This window comes from Ipomoea nil, unplaced genomic scaffold (genome assembly GCF_001879475.1).
Source record: "Ipomoea nil cultivar Tokyo-kokei standard unplaced genomic scaffold, Asagao_1.1 scaffold0688, whole genome shotgun sequence".
Classification (NCBI taxonomy): Eukaryota; Viridiplantae; Streptophyta; class Magnoliopsida; order Solanales; family Convolvulaceae; genus Ipomoea; species Ipomoea nil.
In genome coordinates, this window is record NW_017617116.1 from 5739585 (window position 1) to 5759362 (window position 19778).

General features: G+C 36.9%; 3 protein-coding genes across 5 annotated transcripts; 2 read left to right on the top strand and 1 right to left on the bottom strand.

Moving 5' to 3' along the window:
- Nucleotides 1–2204: 2204 nt before the first annotated feature.
- On the top strand, nucleotides 2205–7396 carry LOC109176074 (bifunctional 3-dehydroquinate dehydratase/shikimate dehydrogenase, chloroplastic-like). The gene is made up of 11 exons (XM_019325497.1): nucleotides 2205–2383; nucleotides 2599–2831; nucleotides 3994–4099; nucleotides 4429–4647; nucleotides 5060–5406; nucleotides 5723–5786; nucleotides 5885–5993; nucleotides 6073–6213; nucleotides 6386–6534; nucleotides 6625–6787; nucleotides 6898–7396. The coding sequence occupies exons 1-11, from the start codon at nucleotides 2375–2377 to the stop codon at nucleotides 6936–6938; spliced, it is 1581 nt and encodes a 526-aa protein (XP_019181042.1). The 5' UTR covers nucleotides 2205–2374; the 3' UTR covers nucleotides 6939–7396.
- A 3699-nt stretch (nucleotides 7397–11095) lies between these two features.
- On the top strand, nucleotides 11096–14497 carry LOC109176226. Of its 2 annotated transcripts, none has more exons than XM_019325682.1 (2): nucleotides 11096–11261; nucleotides 12220–14497. In XM_019325682.1, exon 2 carries the CDS (start codon nucleotides 12323–12325, stop codon nucleotides 14057–14059), a length of 1737 nt encoding a protein of 578 aa, XP_019181227.1. In that variant the 5' UTR covers nucleotides 11096–11261; nucleotides 12220–12322; the 3' UTR covers nucleotides 14060–14497. The 2 variants fall into 2 exon arrangements, with proteins under 2 accessions (XP_019181227.1, XP_019181228.1); XM_019325683.1 differs by lacking the exon at nucleotides 11096–11261 and having other exon boundaries at nucleotides 12437–12528; nucleotides 12642–14497.
- Nucleotides 14498–14856: 359 nt separating this feature from the next.
- Nucleotides 14857–19332, bottom strand: LOC109176216. Of its 2 annotated transcripts, none has more exons than XM_019325671.1 (8): nucleotides 18980–19332; nucleotides 18527–18910; nucleotides 17112–17223; nucleotides 16318–16624; nucleotides 16141–16213; nucleotides 15715–15805; nucleotides 15562–15641; nucleotides 14857–15377 (listed from the first exon to the last, which is right to left on the bottom strand). In XM_019325671.1, the coding sequence occupies exons 1-8, from the start codon at nucleotides 19070–19072 to the stop codon at nucleotides 15243–15245; spliced, it is 1275 nt and encodes a 424-aa protein (XP_019181216.1). In that variant the 5' UTR covers nucleotides 19073–19332; the 3' UTR covers nucleotides 14857–15242. The 2 variants fall into 2 exon arrangements, with proteins under 2 accessions (XP_019181216.1, XP_019181217.1); XM_019325672.1 differs by having other exon boundaries at nucleotides 18527–18914; nucleotides 19008–19331.
- Between the last annotated feature and the right edge of the window lie 446 nt (nucleotides 19333–19778).

Consider the following 19778-nt stretch of genomic DNA (forward strand, 5'->3'; position numbering starts at 1 on the left):
GCTAAGTGGCTAACAGCCCAGCAAGCAATGTCATCTACAAAGAAGTAATTCTGATGGCAAAGGGATAGAAAACGTGGAGAGGGATTTCCCACCTAATTTTCTCAGGCCATGGTTGGATTTCAAGGCACCCACTGGCCCAGTGCTTTTAATGAATTTATGTTCTCTTGCATAGTAACGGACTAATTTTTGAGTAGGGACAAATATTAAAATAAAAAAGATAATTTGAAAAAATAAAACACTTAAAAGAAGTATAATCATAAATACAAGAGTTATGGTAGAAATGTGTTCACCATGCGCATGGTGAATATAGTGGTAGATCTATAATTTCTATACTGTAGTTTCATAATTTTTTTTTGAAAATGTTGATTCATAATTTTGTTTTTCATTTGTTGTTAACGGGATAGATCCATAATTTATAAGCTGTAGATTCATAATTTCTATACTGTAGATTCATAATTTCTATGCTGTAGATTCATAACATTTATATGTAGATTCATAATTTCTATACTGTAGATTCATAATTTCTATACTGTAGATTCATAATATCTGTAACAACAAATGAAAAAAAAATTATGAATCTACAATATAGAAATTATGGATCTACCCATGTATTCACCATGCGCATGGTGAACACGTTTCCACGGCATAATTTGCGTCATAAATATTGTTGGATATATATCAAAAATAAAAATAAATCAATTTTTTTTTTAAATATGAAACATAATGATTTTGATAAAATAATTCGAATAGAAAACGCATTATAAATCACACGTTTCATATTTTATATATATATATATATATATATATATATATATATATATATATATATATATATATATATATATATAATTGTTGGCTATGACAAAAAATAAAATATATCAAAGCTTTATAAAAGATATTTATAACGAAATATTGGACACAATTACATTATAAATGACACATTTCATTATTAATATATAAAAAATGATAATTGTTGAATATGGGTAAAAAAATATAAAATATATCAAAGCTTTATAAAAAATATTCAAAACAAAATATGGAAAATAGTTATTTTGATAAAATGATTTGAATAATAGCAAACAAACAATTCCGAACCCTCGACCTTCTGTAAATCACACATATGCTCTGCCAACCCACCTGAAGAAAACCATTGTTGTTCCCTTTATTTTTATTTTTTAAATTTTGTCAGTTTTTTCTCTCTCCTAATTAGCACATCAAAAATCACTAAAAACTAAAGACTATTGAAGATGCTCTTAAAGAGTTATGAATTAACGTGGCGTTTGGTTGGAGGGAGGGGATTATGTGGGAAAAGAATTGCAATTTCATATGAGATGAATAATGTATAATAAAGTAGTCATTTAAATTTCAGTGTTTGGTTTGCATGGATAGAATTACTGAGAATTTCAATTTCAATGTTTGGTATACATGAAAACTGAAAAGAAATAAAGTAGTATAACGTCTAAGTGTCATTATTATTATTATTATTATTATTATTATTATTATTATTATTATTATTATTATTATTATTAATTATTAATGACAAAATTCAAATTTTTATTTTGAAAATTTATGTAATCGGCTGTAAATAAACTTTAAAAGTGCGTAACAAAAGCAATAAAATAGGTAAAGGAGTTTTGAAGAAATGTATTTGATTGAGGTTGGCCTATTGATTGACGTTCTGTGTTAAGAGTGGAAGAAGACGACACACTATAATCGAAAGAGAGCGGTCAAACATCAATTTTAGGTTAAAAAAATATGTGTAATTTTGTCTCAAACTTATTTTGTTTTATTTCTAAAAGCCATGGAATTGAAATAACAAGGGGGGAGATTCTAATTCCATGAAAATGAGCGAAATTGAAATTCCTTCAAACAAAACGTAGGAATTTACTTGTCTTCGAAATTATGTGGGAATACATTCTCGAATTAAACGCGGATAATTTTTTTTTCAGTGAGTAAGAGTCAAACTCATTTTGACATTTTTTCGAATAATTTATGTCAAAGTAGCAGCCAAAATTCCACGTCGGAAATTTAAAAAGTGAGCGGTCAGGATTCATCATCATCCTCGTCAATATTAATAAAAAAAAATTAAAATAAAAAAAAGTGAAGTCCAAAACGTCGTCTCTTTACCAACCCAACGGCCAACGCTGACTCCCACCTACTGAAACTCTCTCTCATTCCTACCCACTTTCGCAATATAAACTCCCGCACCGCATCTACCCCCCCCCCCCCCCCCACCCCCCACCTGACATATATATATACACACACATATATATAATATATACTATATATATATATATATATATATATGCATTTTGCTCGGGACTAGTAGAAGGCGTCATCTCTGCACTCTCTCTCTCTCTGACTCCGCGTAAAAATGGAGTTGGTAAGTCCACAGCCGCCTGGTTTCCTCTAGTCTCTTTCATTTTTGATAGAATTGTTTTTGTTGAATTGGTTGTTGGTTGCTGGTTGCTTAAATTAGAGAATTGATGATTTTGTTTTATTATTTTTGAAGCTTTGTTTTACCTAACTTTCTCGATAGATTAAGACATTGTTGAGTTGTTTATGTTTTTTTCTAACTGCGATGGAAAAACAATGAAGGTTGTGGATTCCGGTGTTAGGAGGATGGAGGGGGCGAGGAAGAACCCGACTCTCATTTGTGCGCCGATAATGGCGGACACCGTGGATCAGATGCTGAATCTAATGCCGAAGGCGAAGGCGAGCGGAGCTGATCTCGTGGAAATTCGATTGGATAGCTTGAAGAGCTTCAATCATCGTCCCGATATCTCGACGTTAATTCAGCACTGCCCGTTGCCTACTCTTTTCACTTACAGGTTTTCGAGATTTTTTGTTTTTGCTGCCGTAATTATGCGCATATTATCTCATCCTGAATGCCTGGTTGAGGTTTTTTAAATTTACCAGTGTAGCACGAAATGATGAAGATAATGTTAAAAAAGGTGGGAAAAAAATGAGAGCCTTTGCTTAATAAGAGTTTCTCTTAATTAGTAAAGTTAGACTAGGAGATAAAAGAAAGAGGAGCTGTAAAATTGAAGAAAGGGGAAAAGGAAATTGATACTCTTACCCAGTCATGAACAATCTACTGTTAAATTATTACCATCTGCCTCCTCTGTAAATTTTCATAAAGGAAAAAAAGAAAACAGATAAATTGAAGAATATCCAGAGGAAGAGAAAGGGGTGTTGAATACTGACCTTAAAATGGAATGGCCTCTGCCCAAATCTGAAATCTGAACTTCACATCATTAATAGTTGTTCTCAACAGAAATTGACAAGACAATGGTCCCCCTATGGCCCTATTTGATACCTGTGGTTTTATTAACCTTGTCAGTGCAAAATTAAAAGCAACAGAAAGTAGGAAGAAAGAAACCGCTATGTTTTGTTTTTACAAATAACATTAGTTACCAAAATGTTTGGAATTATATGAAAAATCAACATTTAGTACTTAGATGTCATATTTCTTCTTCAGTTCTTTGTAAAGCTGAAAATCATCTACTTATTAAAGCTAGCAAAATGTGATAAGTCCAAATATGTGCCAAGATACAACCTAAGTAACTGTGTTAAAAAGTGATGTCTTATGGCCTCAACTCTTATGTGGTTTATTTTTTATTTTTTTTTATTATTTTTTTTTTGAGGAAATTATGTGGTTTATTCAAAACAATAATAATAAAAAAAATTGTAGTAACTGCTGTCTCCTGAGTTAAGTCCTTGCAAAATATGGTAACAGAAAGCTTTACGAAGCTAATATTTTTTGGTGTTGCCCGGCCTATGGCACTTTAGTTGGTAGCCATGGGATTATGAACAAGGAAAATTTATTTAACGACCATAAGAAGTTGAAGTGGGAAAGTTGGAAGGTTTTTGTAGCATGGTTGCACTTCTTTCATCACTGCACCTGGTTATGGGATATACATTATAGTATTTTTACTGCATTCACATTGCCGATCACTTGCAAAACTTTTCTAATTCCTTGCGCTTATGTAGGCCGGTATGGGAAGGTGGTATGTATGACGGTGATGAAACTAGCCGATTGGCTGCACTTCACTTAGCAATGGAGCTGGGAGCTGATCATATAGATGTAGAACTCAAGGTAACATAGTATTCCTTCAATTGCTCCATCATCGATTTATCAATTTATTGCATATATTGAAAATGTATTTATGATTTGGTACAGTGGAAAATGCAAAGGAATAAGTTATGTTTATCTACAGGTCAAAAGGCTATATTTTTTCCTTCTTTGATGCTCAAACAGAAACAATTCTCTTGTTTGCTTAATTAGAAGTCAATGCTTTAATTTATTGACAAACTATTACAATGTTTCAGTATCACATAGATACTCTACTTCTAACAAATGTTCCTTCTAAATAATTTCTAATGAGCTGTCATAAACTTTACCTGCTTTCCTCTCTTATGTGCCAGGCTATTCACGAATTTAACAGTTCTCTAAATGGAATTAGGCCTGGAAAATGCCAAGTCATAGTTTCATCTCACAATTATCATAACACACCATCAGTTGAGGAGCTTGGGGATCTTGTAGCAAGGATACAAGCATCAGGAGCTGACATAGTGAAAATTGCAACCACTGCATTGGATATCATTGATGTAGCACGCATCTTCCAAATTACTGTTCACTCTCAAGTAAGAGGCATAAGCAGTGGAACATTTTTTATGATTTGAACATAATCTCTGGTTTTGGAGTGTGATATTCCTACCAGAGATTGAGTGTCCCCTCTCTGTATGATGAAATCTTTTTAATTTTATGGACATTCTTGGTGTTACTTTTATCTTCTCTCTTTTCCTTTTTCATATGGAAGGGTGGGTGGTTCTCAAAATTCATATTTTAAAAGTGTTTCATTTGATGAGAATCAGGCTATCTCATCTTTTTTCTTTTAAGAATATAAGAGAGGTTTTCCTTGTATCTATCTCCAATAAAATGTTCATTAGCATTTATGTGTGTATGAATTTTATTAAGTTCCATGATGTATACTGTATCATTGTTCTTTGAGATTCATATTTAATAAAGTTTTTACAAGATCTAGTCCATTCTCAGGTGCCAATAATAGCCATGGTCATGGGAGAGAAGGGTTTGATGTCTCGCATACTTTGCCCAAAGTTTGGTGGCTATCTCACATTCGGTACTCTGGAAGCTGGAAAAGTATCAGCTCCTGGGCAGCCAACTATTCAGGATCTTTTGGATTTGTACAATTTCAGGCAGTTAGGGCCTGATACCAGGATATTTGGCATTATTGGGAAACCTGTTAGTCATAGCAAAGCACCTTTATTATACAATGAAGCTTTCAAATCAGTTGGATTCAACGGGGTTTATGTACATTTACTGGTAGATGATATTGCAACTTTCTTCCAGACCTATTCATCTTTGGATTTTGCCGGTTTCAGGTTCGCTCTTAGAATATTGAATATAATTATAGCTATTAAGTGTATCATCAATTCATGCTTTAGTTGTGTGACACTCTCTCAGATGCACTCATGCACGTGCACTCACAAACTTGCTCAGATAACCCACCAGTGCTCATGATTTCACTCCAATAGTGTCTTATGTTGATCCTTGTATTGCAGCCATGCTATCTGTTTTTGTTAAGTTCTAGTCATCTGTACATATTTACTCTATCCCATACTGTCTCTAAATGATATACAGAGGCTGGGGAAATTTCATCTGTATTATTGTATAGTGATGCAACTTTGCATTTTGCAGCTGTACCATACCTCACAAGGAGGATGCCCTTAGAACATGTGATGAAGTTGATCCAGTTGCAAAGGTAGTTGACATTATTTTTTCTAAAGGAACATTTTTTCTTTTATGTACTGACCATTTCCTGCATTGCATTCAATTTGATTTGTCTTGAATGCCCTTCAGTCAATAGGGGCTGTTAATTGCATTATAAGGAGACCTACAGATGGGAAGTTATTTGGTTGCAATACAGATTATGTTGGTGCTATCTCTGCTATTGAGGATGGCCTGCGAGGTTTATCATCTACCACCTAAAAAGTGAGGTCCTCAATAGATCTTAGAGTTTGATGTTTGAATTTCCAACATCTTTTCAGGTTTGCATCATACCCCAGTTGGCTCTTCACCCTTGGCTGGTAAATTATTTGTGGTAATTGGTGCTGGTGGTGCTGGAAAGGCGCTGGCTTATGGTGCAAAAGAAAAAGGAGCTAGGGTGGTGATTGCTAACCGTACATATGGTTAGATCCTGATTTCCTTTTTAATTAATAATTGCATTTTTTTCACTGTTGTTTATGCTACTGCTAATCTGTTACCATCACATTAGCAGCCCAATCATATTAATTCAAAGTGAATTGTCTTTTGATAAATCGTATATAATGTACTATGATTTAATTATTTCCTTGTTTGAAGGTCGAGCCAAAGAGCTGGCTGATTCAATTGGAGCACAGGCTTTGTCTCTTGCCGAGCTTAATAGTTTCCATCCAGAAAAAGGCATGATTCTTGCAAACACCACCTCCATCGGGATGCAACCAAAAGTTGATGAGACACCAGTTGCTAAGGTTTGCCTAATTACATACCCATTTTAGATCAACATGTCTAATTGGTACTCCATCCCCTGACAGCAAATTGAGCATGATGTATTTCTGCAGGAAGCTTTGCAATACTATTCCCTTGTCTTCGATGCCGTCTATACCCCAAAGATAACTAGATTGTTGAGAGAGGCCGAAGAATGTGGATCGAAAATTGTTACTGGAGTAGAAATGTTCATTGGGCAAGCATATGAACAATATGAAAGGTTCACAGGATTGCCTGGTAAGATAAAATTCATATAATCCTGCGCTTCTGGTTTATTACTATCCTTTCTGGGCAAGCCCTGATTATATCTTTTTTCCTTTCGTTTATTCTCCCCGGTGCAATGGCAGCTCCAAAGGAACTATTTAAAAGTATCATGGCAGCATATTGAAAGCAAGCGTTTGCCGGCTTCACTACCATGTCCTCACTAATCCCATTTATTTTTGTATTCCTTGATAATCATGCTATGTTCTTAGTCTATATTTTCTAGTGTCGCGTCACTTGTACCCCACATGTAAACTGTTTGCGTCTGTTAGGACATGTCTTATGAAACTTTGGTACTTTGGTTAGTCTCTGGCCGGAAAAAAAAAAAAAAAAAAACAAAAAAAAACAAAAAAATTGGAATATTTCTTGGTGTTGTTAGGCTCATTTACTACTTGATTCTTTGGCAACTGCTGGTTAGCAGGTTAGGACATTGCCGCAAATCGTTCACTTTCTAGTTTTCAACATCAAGAACTTGTATGTTAGTATGGCCATTGTAGGCAATCGTACTGCTTTAGTGGGAATTCTTAGTGATAAAAGTATGATTCAGTTCATTTAGTATCTTATATATACAAAATTTGTGATGTGGATCCTGGTTGCATACATTTGTTTTGTTTTGTTTTTTTTTTTTTTCTTTAAAATATGGGCTTACAATTTTAATTTTCAATTGGTTCGAGGTCTGAATATGTTCAAATGTGCAGTTTGGACAATTCTTGTGCAGGTTGAAAAAGATTAAAAAGAAGTTCTATACCTTTTCAAGTATGGAATATTGGGATTTAGATATGATCTGATTCTAATTAGGACATGAATCCCAAACTTAGGTTGTGAAAGTTATGTGTTGGTCTTATGTGGGATTATCTATATGTACTTTTTTAAAAAAAGAGTAAATATAGGTAAATTATTTAAAATAAAATGGACATGGGAAAATTTTTATATGGAAATTATAATGTGAAAATTACTGGACTTTACCAAGGACCTTGTGGTCTACTGATACCAAGTTGTTCTTTGATTGTGGGTTTGAGTCTATAATACTACATTGTAACAGAGTTAGTAATATTCAAAAAAATTCATTACATTTTAAAAAGTTTGATGTGTGTACATTTAGGGAGAGTTTAGGATTTGAATTATGTCACCGGATTTATAGGAGGTTGGATATATTTTTGATAGAGTGTGAGCCTTTTAGTAGAATGGTAGTATAAAATGACTTTTGAAAGTTATTCTTGTTAAAGAAAAAAAAAATATTCATTCTGATAAAAAATGTTTTTGAGATTTTTATTTGGAAAAACATTTTTTTAATTCCTCTCACTTCTTCTCTCTGAGTGGTGTCAAATGAGCAGAACAGTCTACCATTTGCCCAGTTAGTATTTGGACTAGACTAAATTAGTCCAAATAAAATTCAAGAGAACGTTATGCTGTGGAATCGTACCCACCTTGCAAGGTGGACACGGTTCCATATTCATAATTTTTATACTGTAGATTCATAATTTCGAGACTCATGTCGCGCAATTAACAGCTTCGGTCTCCTTATTAGAGGAGACACCGTCATTTTGGATCGTGGACCCATGGCCCAATATTATCATTTTTTTAATGTATAGTAATAATTATTATTATTAAAATAATTAATATTTGATAATAAATAACTTTGTAATATATTTTCATTCATTTTTTTAGAAAAAAAATTAAACATTAAAAAATGATTTACAACCAAAAAAAAAAATACGGAGTACTTTAAAGTAAAGTTATTTCTAGTTTTTATGTTAATTCAATATTTAGTCACAAACTATCATTTTTGTTTGGCTCCTCTTTTTTTTTTTTTGGTGAAATTTGTTTGACTCCTCATACTATCATATTTTGAATACTTTTAATCTTTTAGGTAATTTTTTCGATGAAAATTCATTTTAAGAAAGGGCATTTTTGTCTCAAAATTTTTTTCCTTCTTTTTTTTTTTTTTTTTTTTTTGAGCGCCGGCCGGTTTTCTTCAATTCTTTCTAGGTGGAGAGTTTTTTTTTTTTTTTTTTTTTTTTTTTGAATTTTTAGTCGGACCGTTTGGTTTGGTTCAGTTTAGTTTCCTGCATTTTCGTGGTGTGGAAGAGAAATTGATTTTGAAGTGTTTGATGCCGTGAAATTCGAGAAGGCGAAATCGATTGCGAGTTTAGGAGTTAGGATGAGTGGATGACGAAGACGTTGCAATTTTTGGAAGTGATCGTCACTTTGATGTTGGTTTCATGGTCCTATACTCGAGTTCCGATAGTTGTGAAGTTTTCCGGCGACTTTCTGGTTGAACTGTGGGTTTACATCTGCAATCCTCACGTCGTGTTCGTCACCGGCAATGCCATTATCGTTGTGCTAGTCGTGCTTTGTCGCCAAACAAACGCCAATTGCAGCTATGCCCGTTTTTTGCGGCGAAGAAATTAGCCGCAACGAAACTCAACCGCCATTCGTCTCCTCCGAAGCGTTCACTCCTCCGTCCCAGTCGGAGGCGAAACGAAGCAGATAATTTGCTCGGAGAGCGTGGTTCAGAAACCGTAATGCACCAAACTTTCGATCGCGATGAAAATGGCCACGAAGCAAATCGAGAATTTCCAAAGGAAACTGTCGAAGAAGTTGAAGCGTTAGAGAGTGCTCCGACGACGATCAGAGACGGATATGAAAGAAGAATTGAAGAAAACTGGCCGGCACACAATAGAAGAAGAAAACAGGGAAAAAACAAAAGTGACGAGACAAAAATACATTGCTTAAAACGGAGTTTTCCAAGAAAAATTATTGAAAGGATAAAAAATATCCAAGATAATTTGAGGTCTTAAATAGTAAAAATGATATATACTCTTCATAGTTCATAGTATTATGCCTTTCAAAAAAATATTTTTTCAAATTTATAAATAGATCGTTATTGCCTTCATTTCCTTCATGCTACTTTGACCATGTTAATTTTGTGGGTTAGATTCGCTAATATGTCTTATGGGCTATTGTCATCTTTGAGCCTATTGGGATGTTGGGTCTATGCCATCAATGTGTAAGGAGTAATGGCTTGGGTCTAAGAAGGAAGGATTGATCTAAGACTATGCTATCTTATTAGGAATTTATATGCCTAATTAGAATATATGTAATTACTTAAATTTAAGAAGGAAGCCTATCATTATTAAACTATGCCTTGTAGTAACATATAAATATGAGTTTTGTCTGGTGCCTACAAAGCGAAATCCCTAACCCCAAACACTTACACCTGTCCCGACAGGATAGTTGATGGATAAATCACGGTGACTCAGCATTCTCTTGGGTGGAGAGATCAGTGCAGGTTGTAACTCTCACACTGATTATCAAATCTCGATATAGTGTCCTTGTCTATAATCAACCACATGAGTATCAACGCTTTCAATGAGTTACCTCCATGACTTTCCCAATTGACTTGATGACAATAGTATATACCATCATTCCATAGCAAACCTTGTGTTTATTCTTTATTTATTGTTTTTTACTCCTTAATTTTGAGACTATTTCCTTAATGGTCCATAACTCAAAAACTATGGTTGTGTTGAGGAGTTAAAGTCTACTTTTGCATGTTGTAATGGAAAATTAGTATTTGATCATAATTTTGATTCCATGTTCATGTTTGATCTAAGCACCATATATATATATATATGATAGGTCAAAATGGTTGAATTATGCATGTGTTTGGTAGATGATGATTAGATTCACAACTTAATGGGAAAGAAAGTAAAATATGTAGACTATTTTTAGTGAAAATCTAATTAATGTAAATGGGAGTGGTGAAGGCAATAGGAGTGGCAAAGTGTTCCATGATAGTCCTTGGTGATTTTTAACGGAGATATAAGATCCCGAAGAGTATTGTGTAGAACATATTACGAACTACGGAGTATTTTCATTGCATGATGCTTGTCTGAAGTAAGAATTATTGTGATATAAATCTTGAACGTTATGAACCCCTCGTTTTATATCGTGTATCAGGGTATGTCATTCGTGAGCTTATTAAGAGGATTTGGAGTTGTCCTTAGATCTATATTTATAGGAAAACAAATGTTTGCACCGATAAAATGAAAACACACGTTGACCTTGGGCTTCTTCGTTTGCTTGTCCTGGACGCTCTTTCTTAGGACAACTACAATAGTGATTTTTGGGTAGGTAAAGTTATACTTACGGATCATGAGTCAAGACTCTTCGATCCAACCCGACCATAATGGGCTGGGCTGGCCCATCAACGGCCCAGCCCATTTGCCATCTATTTCCAAACCAAGAGCAGAGTAAACTCTATTAATCTAGTTTGAGTGAAACTTTTCAGTCATCCAAATTTCAATCAAACCCTAGAAATCCAATATACATAGCAAAGTGTAGGTAATCGAACAGTTCGCGCTCTGCTTCCTTTGCGACGTCTGGCGGAGGATTGGAGCCTCGTTTTCACTTTCGCCCTTCTCTGAGTCAACGCTCTCTTCATACTGTAAGCTTCCATTTGTTTTTTTCTTGCTATATTTCGGAGTTTTTACTCTACGTAGTTGTCGTTTCCACGTAAAATGCTAGGTTTTCTCTTTCATTTATGTTTTTGAATTTTTATTTTTTTAAATTATTATGCCATTTTTTACTTTTATATGATTTGATTGTTGGCGAATAAGTAAAAAAAATAAAAATAAAAAATAGATTGGGGTGAAATGTATATGCGCCGTGTATAGTGTTGACCTTCCTTGAGTATGCTGCCATTTAACATTTGTGTTTTAGGCGAGAAGTGCTTGGACTTGGGGTTTGCATTGCAGTATTGCATGTCTCTTTGGAATGGAAATGGTGATAAAAAGGATTCTTTTTTCTATTATTGAAAAACCATTTTCGTGTTTTGTTTAATGTGTAATGCAATTGGTAGAATTTCGTTTTTACTTTACTAGGTTGGACATTTCTGATTTAGTTGATGCATGGAGTTTCTTGTTTTTACCTGTCACCTAGAGCTAGATTGTACTCATCAGGAAAATATTAATTATGGATTTTATGTATGATTGAACAGATTACTGCTGTTATTGCAGTTTTTAGTTTACAGTTTTCTATGGATAGTAACTTTCATTATACTTGGCAAGAATTTTTGATAAAATCGTTGGATTTGAGCACATTGTTCTTTGTGACTGCCCGTTTTGTTGTGTCCTTGTCACATTAGGACTTACCAGATTATATTTTTCAAAATAATTATGGATGTTATGCTGTAATGAGTAATAGATGCAATGACTATACATTTCTGTATCCATGAAGATCTTGAAATGGTTGGGGGCCTAGAGGTGGTTTTTGGCCACACGTTCACTTTCTCTGTGGCACAGAGACAGAAAAGAATGATTTCAAATCATTGCACATATAAGGACTAGTTCTAGTGGATTGCTTGCTGACTTAAACTGGGAGTTAACATTACAATTGCTTCGCAGGGACACTTGAAGATCAAACATTGCATCATGAATGCAGATTTTTGCCTGTCAAGTGAGTGAAATGAATGCTTGTTAATTGGAGGTGTTGCTTGACTGATTTTTTATGATGGAGTGCAACAAAGAAGAAGCTATCAGGGCCAAAGAAATTGCAGAGAAGAAGATGGAAGGGAAAGATTTTGTGGGTGCTCTTAAGATTGCATCCAAAGCTCAGAGGCTCTATCCTGATCTGGATAACATTGAGCAGATGATTTTGGTTTGTGATGTGCTTTGTGCTGCAGAGAACAAGATCGGTGGAAATGAGAATGATTGGTATGATATTCTTAAGGTTGACCCAACAGCCAATGGTGCAATCGTCAAAAAACAATACCGTAAGTTTGCCCTCTTACTTCATCCTGATAAGAACCAGTTTCCTGGTGCTGCAGATGCTTTTAAAATGATCGGTGAAGCTCAAAAGGTGCTCTTGGATTACGACAAACGTGCACTGTATGACAAGAAACGTATTTCTCTAGGAAAATCATATGTACCAATGCACCAGTCAAGCAGGCAGTCCAAGGCACAAAGCAGTTCTAATTTTGCTCCAAAGTCCGGGAACCAGCCACACCAGCAGCCACGAAAATGGACTAAATCAGGAGGTGCCACCGAACAACCAACATTTTGGACAATCTGTTCGTCTTGTTCAGTTAAATACCAGTATTATAGAGCAATGAAGGATAAAACTTTGTGGTGTCACCAATGTGAAACACTTTTTACTGCACGCGAGGTAGACACACCTGGTGAATCAACTGGTACTACCTTTAATCAGTCTGCACCCACGAAACAAAATGACATTAGCCAATCTCATGTAAAGATCAACCCTCGAACTACTCCTGTGAACCTTACCACCAAGACAACCATGCAGGGAAGATCTGGGGAATATAGTACGAAAGGCAGAACAGGCAGTAAGGTATCTACAGAATCCAACAGTGAGCAATACCCCCGTAAATCTACTCGGTCCAGGCAGCATGATGAAGATGGGCTGGTGAATTCTTCAAAAAGGTCTAAAACAGTTGGATCTTTCCCTAGTAAGGATGAAAATTCTGAAGATCTTTTTGTAGATCCTTCTGGTCCAAGGTCTTCAACTGTGACAGCACCAGAAATATTTGAATATCCTGGCTCAGATTTGAGTGATTTTGACCAAAATAGAAGAAAAGAGTGTTTCAAGGATGGACAAGTATGGGCTTTTTATGATATGTTGGATGCCATGCCTAGATTCTATGCTGTAATAAACCAGGTTCTCTCTCCTGGATTTAAGTTGCTTATAACCTGGTTGGAACCTGATCCTGACAATGAAGACGAAAGGAAATGGATACTTGAGGGCCTTCCGGCATCTTGTGGTAAATTCAGACTAGGAAGTTCAGAAATTATTAAAGATCTTCTTATGCTCTCTCACATGGTGTGCTGGGAAAAAGGCAAGAGCAAAAACACTTACAAAGTATATCCTAAGAAGGGTGAAACCTGGGCTCTCTTTGTAAATTGGGATATGAACTGGCATTCTCATACTGAGATTAAGAGGAAGTATGAATATGAGTTTGTTGAGGTCTTGTCAGACTACACTGATTCTAATGGTGGTGTGCATGTTTCACCCTTGGTTAAGGTAAAGGGTTTTGCGTGTCTTTTTCATCGCAAGGAAGAAAGAGGGTTGGTTCATATTCCCGTAAAAGAGCTATTCAGATTCTCCCACAGGGTTCCTTGTTTCCAAATGACAGGGATGGAAGGGGAAGAAGTTCCTAAGGGATCCTTTGAACTCGACCCTGCTTCCTTGCCAATCAGCAGCAAGGATAAATGTTTGCCCTCACATTAACATCAAACTGGGATATATGCCATGCTAATTTTTGAAGCTTCAAATCAAAACAAGCACCCATAGCTGTAGAGATTCCTCTGGCATGGCAACCTCAATCATCTCCTTGGTTTCCAGCTTTTTGCCAATGAGCCTTGCCAGTTAATGATTTATTAGTCCCTCTGTTTTATTTGAAATCTTGGTAAAACCTGGACAGTGGTCTTTTTTATGTTGACTTTTGTACAAAGCACTGGTGGAACTAGATGGTAATTACCTTTTGCAGAAAAGTCTGGTTAATACTTCTTCAACTAGAGTTTTTCTTTGTCAACAATTGCTTGTAGTATCTACTAGGCCATGCCAGAGTGGTCTAGTGTTCCTTCAATGTGGTAAATAGTCTTTTATGAACAGCTGCCCATACTAGAAATTATAGTCTTGACTCTTGGTTACTGCATTGCAGATTTACACTCTTCCAATTTAGTTAACTGTTTTTTTTTTCTTTTTCTATTTTTTTGTTTGGTATTTGGAAAGTTAGATTTTTTTTTTTTTTTGGGTTACCATAGCACTCATTATTCAATAGTCACATTGAATTTTAAACAATTTTCTTTTCTTACATTGTAAAGAGTTCTAGTTAGATCTCCCTTTGAGTATGTGTACAAATGAGCTAGTCGAACAATTGGTTTGATATCAATGAGAACTGTCATTAATTTTTTTGGTTTGAGCTAATTAACTATAAACAATAGGCAACTTAAGCTAATTTATTGTGGGCTTTCCCGTAAATTAAAGTACAAATGCTATGATTTGTGAAGATACTGATTGCTATATGCAAAAAAATAAAATAAAAAAATAACTGGATATAATCAAATAACAATAACAACAATGGTCCAAATCTTAAAAACCAAAAGGAGAGAACCAGCAAAAGTTGCTTCATGGATACTCTTCACTCATCAACTCTGGTTCCCTGTTCAGTATACACACTTTTAACTATACAAGTCCCTAATAACCTCATCCTAGGAGAAGAATTTGCTAAGCTTTCAACTTGCAGAAGCCAACATGATTCCAATCAACATAGGACTCGAGAATCCTGCGCATAATAGCCGTTGATACGACACTTCTACACATTCGAGGAAAAACACATACAATAATACCACTGCGCCGTTGTGTAATGTTCCTCCGAAAGGAGCAAATTGGCATTCAAAACTTTGCAGGCTCACACTGGGTTAGAGTTTTGGGAAACTTGAACTCTCCAGGTATAGTATCTAATATACAAATAGTTGAGACCCATAGCACCTCCAAAACCCAAAACCGATGCCAGCATAACAGAATACGCTGGTGGCAAATGAAGCTGCCAAAACCACAGATTTTCGTGTATTAGTTGCCGGGGAGGGGAGGGGGGTGGTTCAGCAAAATGTCCTAGGTCATGGTTAACTGATCTAATATATAAATGTATAGTTTCACTATCAGTTTAAGCTTTTAGTTGAGACGGGAGGAAATTAAAAGATTCGGGAAGAAAATTTGTCACATCTCACCATAGAATAGAAGAGGTGCAGGATTAGAGCAACCAGAGCAAATTCTATAGCGGCGTAGGTCCATATGTACTCTTTAATTGCTGAACCGAAAGAGAGGATTTTAGTAATAAGTTATCATGCTGCTCTAAGGTAACGTAAGAGAATTACCCGTACCTAGTATGACTGCAAATACAGATGCCAAAAGGCCCAATGCAAATGCGAAAGGCGCGGCAATCATGAGTGCCTGAGTTTTCATGTCGCGGATCTGCAAAGAGAGAAGAGATAGAATAAACAAACAAATATTTGCTATTATTGGAATACACGGGATTGTGTTTAAGGAAATAGTATTCACAAGATGACACCCGTACTCCTCCATATTTGGCTGAATTAGTGTACTAGTGTCATTATACTAAGTTATTCAATTAATGTTCATTTATAGGGGCGTGAAATTAAGATTCGATGACTTACTTCCTCTTTCCAACTAAAAAAAATAATGGCGTATCTTCAAGGTGTTTCCCCTTTTGGTTCTTTAATAAAAATATGGAACTCAGCTTAAAGGGGGGAAAATTAAAGTGATATTGCGAAAATGGAATAACTCACCAGCAATTGCTCGAGGAAGAAGAAGTAGCATATTGTACTAATCAAGACAAGTACGACAAAATCCTGCCAAGCACTGGATGAATGCACGAAAATACTCGTTAGTAACTCTTGCAGTAACCAATTGTAGTATTGTACTTTGGATTCAATTTAATCATACACTCGAGATATCATATTCACCTTATTTGTTGCGAGTTCAAACTCTGCCGGTTAGGCTCATGTCTGGCATCTCGATGAGCGGTACTTGGCACCCGAAGCAAAGTTACGGGTAAGTTTAGCACTTCTTGCCTACACACCTCACAGTCTTTGTTCCCTTTGATGCTAAACCACTTAATCGCACAGTCTTCGTGTACGAGCCTGAGGTCACCTTTGCAACCGCACTCCATCTTCAGCGTGTTTTTTTCGCTGCATGCTTCGAGACAAATTCGGCAAACAGCTTCCTCTTCAGGAATCTCGTGATCCTCTTCCTCGGGCGCAGGCGTAATTTCTAGTTTTATTGAAAAGACGATAAAGGATGAACAGTTAGTTCACATAATGTTACCAACTCCTGTTGGGCGTCGGCTGGGTTGGCCAAGTTCAGCCCCTGCTTGATTCGAGACGTGGTGTTGTGGATTACCATAGAGGGATGTGGTTAAATGGTTAATGTCCACCTACTTATCACCAATTGATTTTAAGTAGAATATGACAACCAGATAGCCAAGGAACTCTGTGGTTAAGCGTGCTTGACTCACAACCGCAGACATTGTCCATCAAGAGATTGCAAGGAATGGAAATCACAACTTAAATAGCACTTTCTTTTCTAAAACTATAGTGATGAACAGAAATGTGTAAACACACACACTGGTTTAAACAATCGCTTGCCAAACTTAAACATTAAATATAATCATAGCCAACACCTAAAGTCTATCTTAGTATCTTCTACAAGTTCTTAAATGCTTAAAAAGCAAATGCAAACCGAAAGTCAAATGACATACCATCATCGGTGTTACGGTCTTGCTCTTCGCGGGTGGGAAAAGATGTTGATCTCACAATAACAACGGAAAGCGACCTTGTAACAGCAGCTTGAGACGTGCCAGTTCGCAAAGACTAAAAACAGAAACAATTTGTTACACACATACTTGCATCCTCTCGCAGCCATTAAGGCCATAAAGAAATCAAGCCTATTCATTGTTAGCGGCTTCTTTTAAACTGCTAAAGTATTTTAAGTAAAGAAAACGATGAAAACTTTTTTCACTGCAAATCTAACTGCCACCATTGATGAAGCGGTGGACTACTCCAATATAACCGCCGCCACTAATAAGTGAGAGCAATGGACCACTCCTATATGACTGCCGCCACTAATAAGTGAGAGCAATGGACCACTCCTATATGACTGCCGCCACTAATAGGTTAGGGCAGTGAACCATCCCACTATGACTGCCACCACTAATAGGTAAGAGTGGTGGACTACTTCAATCTGACCGCCACAACTAATAAGTCGGAGTGGTAGACCACTCCAATCTAACCACCACCACCACCGCTAATAGGTGGGAGAGTGCCCCACTCCAATATGATTGCCACCACTAATAGGTGGGTGCAATGAATCACTCAATGTGATTGCCACTGCTAATAAGTGGGAATGGCGAACCACTCCAATCTAACCGAGTAACCGCTACCACTAATAGGTGAGAGCTATGCACTACTCCAATCTAACCACCACCACCACCACTAATAGGTGAGAGAGGTGGACACCGCTCCAATATAATAGCCACCACTAATAGGAGAGAACGGTGAACCACTCCAACATGACCGCCACCACCAATAGGTGAGGGCGGTGGACCGCCCCAATATGACCACCACCACTTATAGGTGGGTGCAATGGATCACTCCAATGTGATTGCCACCCCTAACAAGCGGGAATGGTGAACCACTCCAATCTAACCGCTACTACTAAGGGGTGAGAGCAATGGACCACTCCACCGCTCCAATCTTACCGCCACCCCTCCAATTTGACCGCTACCACTAACAGGTGAGACCAATAGACCACTCCTGCCCGCACGGGCTTAACTCAATGGTTCAGCAGGCAGCATTTGGCCCTGTTTGCTGAGTCATTGAATCATCGTGATTTACATCTTCCCAAATGTTCTGACGGGCTGGGGTATGGGCGGCCCTTGGGGTTAAGGATTCAACCTTTTGGGAGAAGCAATAGACCACCCCACCACTCCAATAGTCCAATCTAACAGTCACCACTAATAAGTGGGTGTAGTGTACCACTCCAATTTGACCATCACCATAGCTAGACCACTCCAATCCAACCAATCTCACTGTTCTCACAAACACACCCATAAGCCATAAGCCATAACCAACAACAATGAAAGATACTACCTAACAAAGCAGAGGGAAAGATTACATGTGATTTCTGCCGTTCACCTACTGTCCTTGCAGAAGTAGGTGTAGGCACAGTAGGGGAGGAGTTTGAAGCAGGCGTCACAGGCAAAGAAGTACATCTCTTCCAACTCGAAAAAATAGGGCTTTCTGGAGCTATCTTCGAATCCGGACGAAGAAGGGAGCTCCTTTCACCCTCAGAAGCGCCCGCAATCTTCCTCTTGAAGCTCAAACCCCGAAAGAATCCTCCCCCAGTTGGACTCCCATTCGAAACCCCCGGAGACTGAACCAAACACTTACTCCGATTGCTGCTCCCAACGCCATTTCTCGGAGGAATTTGAAGCGACAGATCCGGGTGCCTCATAGAATTCACCGCAGCTTTTGCCGATTCCCTCTTCTGAAAACCCGCCTGCAGTCAACACACACTGTAATTCTATGAAATGTTATGAAGAAGAAGAAAGATAATAGTAATGCTAACCTGCGGCGATAACGGAGAAACTGGGCGCGCGTCATCGCCATCTGGAGCTGAACTAGAGATTGCGTCTTGTTCGGGGGTTTTGGGGGTCTCCATTACTGTGTAAAATCAAGAAAACGAATTGAACTGAGAAAAAGGAGCTGGCTTTATTGAGTTTTCTTTGCAAGAGCATACAGACAGAGATAGATATACGAAGGGAGTATATGTATGAGTAGAGGAAACATATGGGTCGATGGAAATTACAGAGAAGAAGGGATTTGATGAGTGGAGTGGAAAGTCTTGGCGTTTGGGGAGGGAGGGAGGGAGGAAGATGACAAGAATTTCAGGCGACAGAGACTGCCCCCGTCTCCCATCATCACGGTTTGTGGTGGGTGGCACTCGGTGGGACCCACAAACATGCCAAGTGCCTAACATACTTCACCCACACTTCACTTCTTCTTGCCAATTGCCACAGAGTCCAAGTTAACTAAAATGTATTACGGAATATTTTTTATAAGTTATAGAAGAGTAAGACATTCCTCATACTCCGTATTAAACTTAATCTACAAATTTTATAATATTTTTGTTCACGTGCAACATTAGGTACGAACACAGCAAATTAAACATATTAACATAGCATCCATGACTCCATGATGATGACAATGAGAATGTTGGCATATCTTAAAAGAATATAATCAGCAAAAATGCCAAACCCAATAATAGTATAATCTTAAATAATATATTTATCATAATATGTATAGCTACACTAGTTGTAACACAAAATCGTAATAATCCTAACGCTTTAGTAGTTAAATTACAAGAG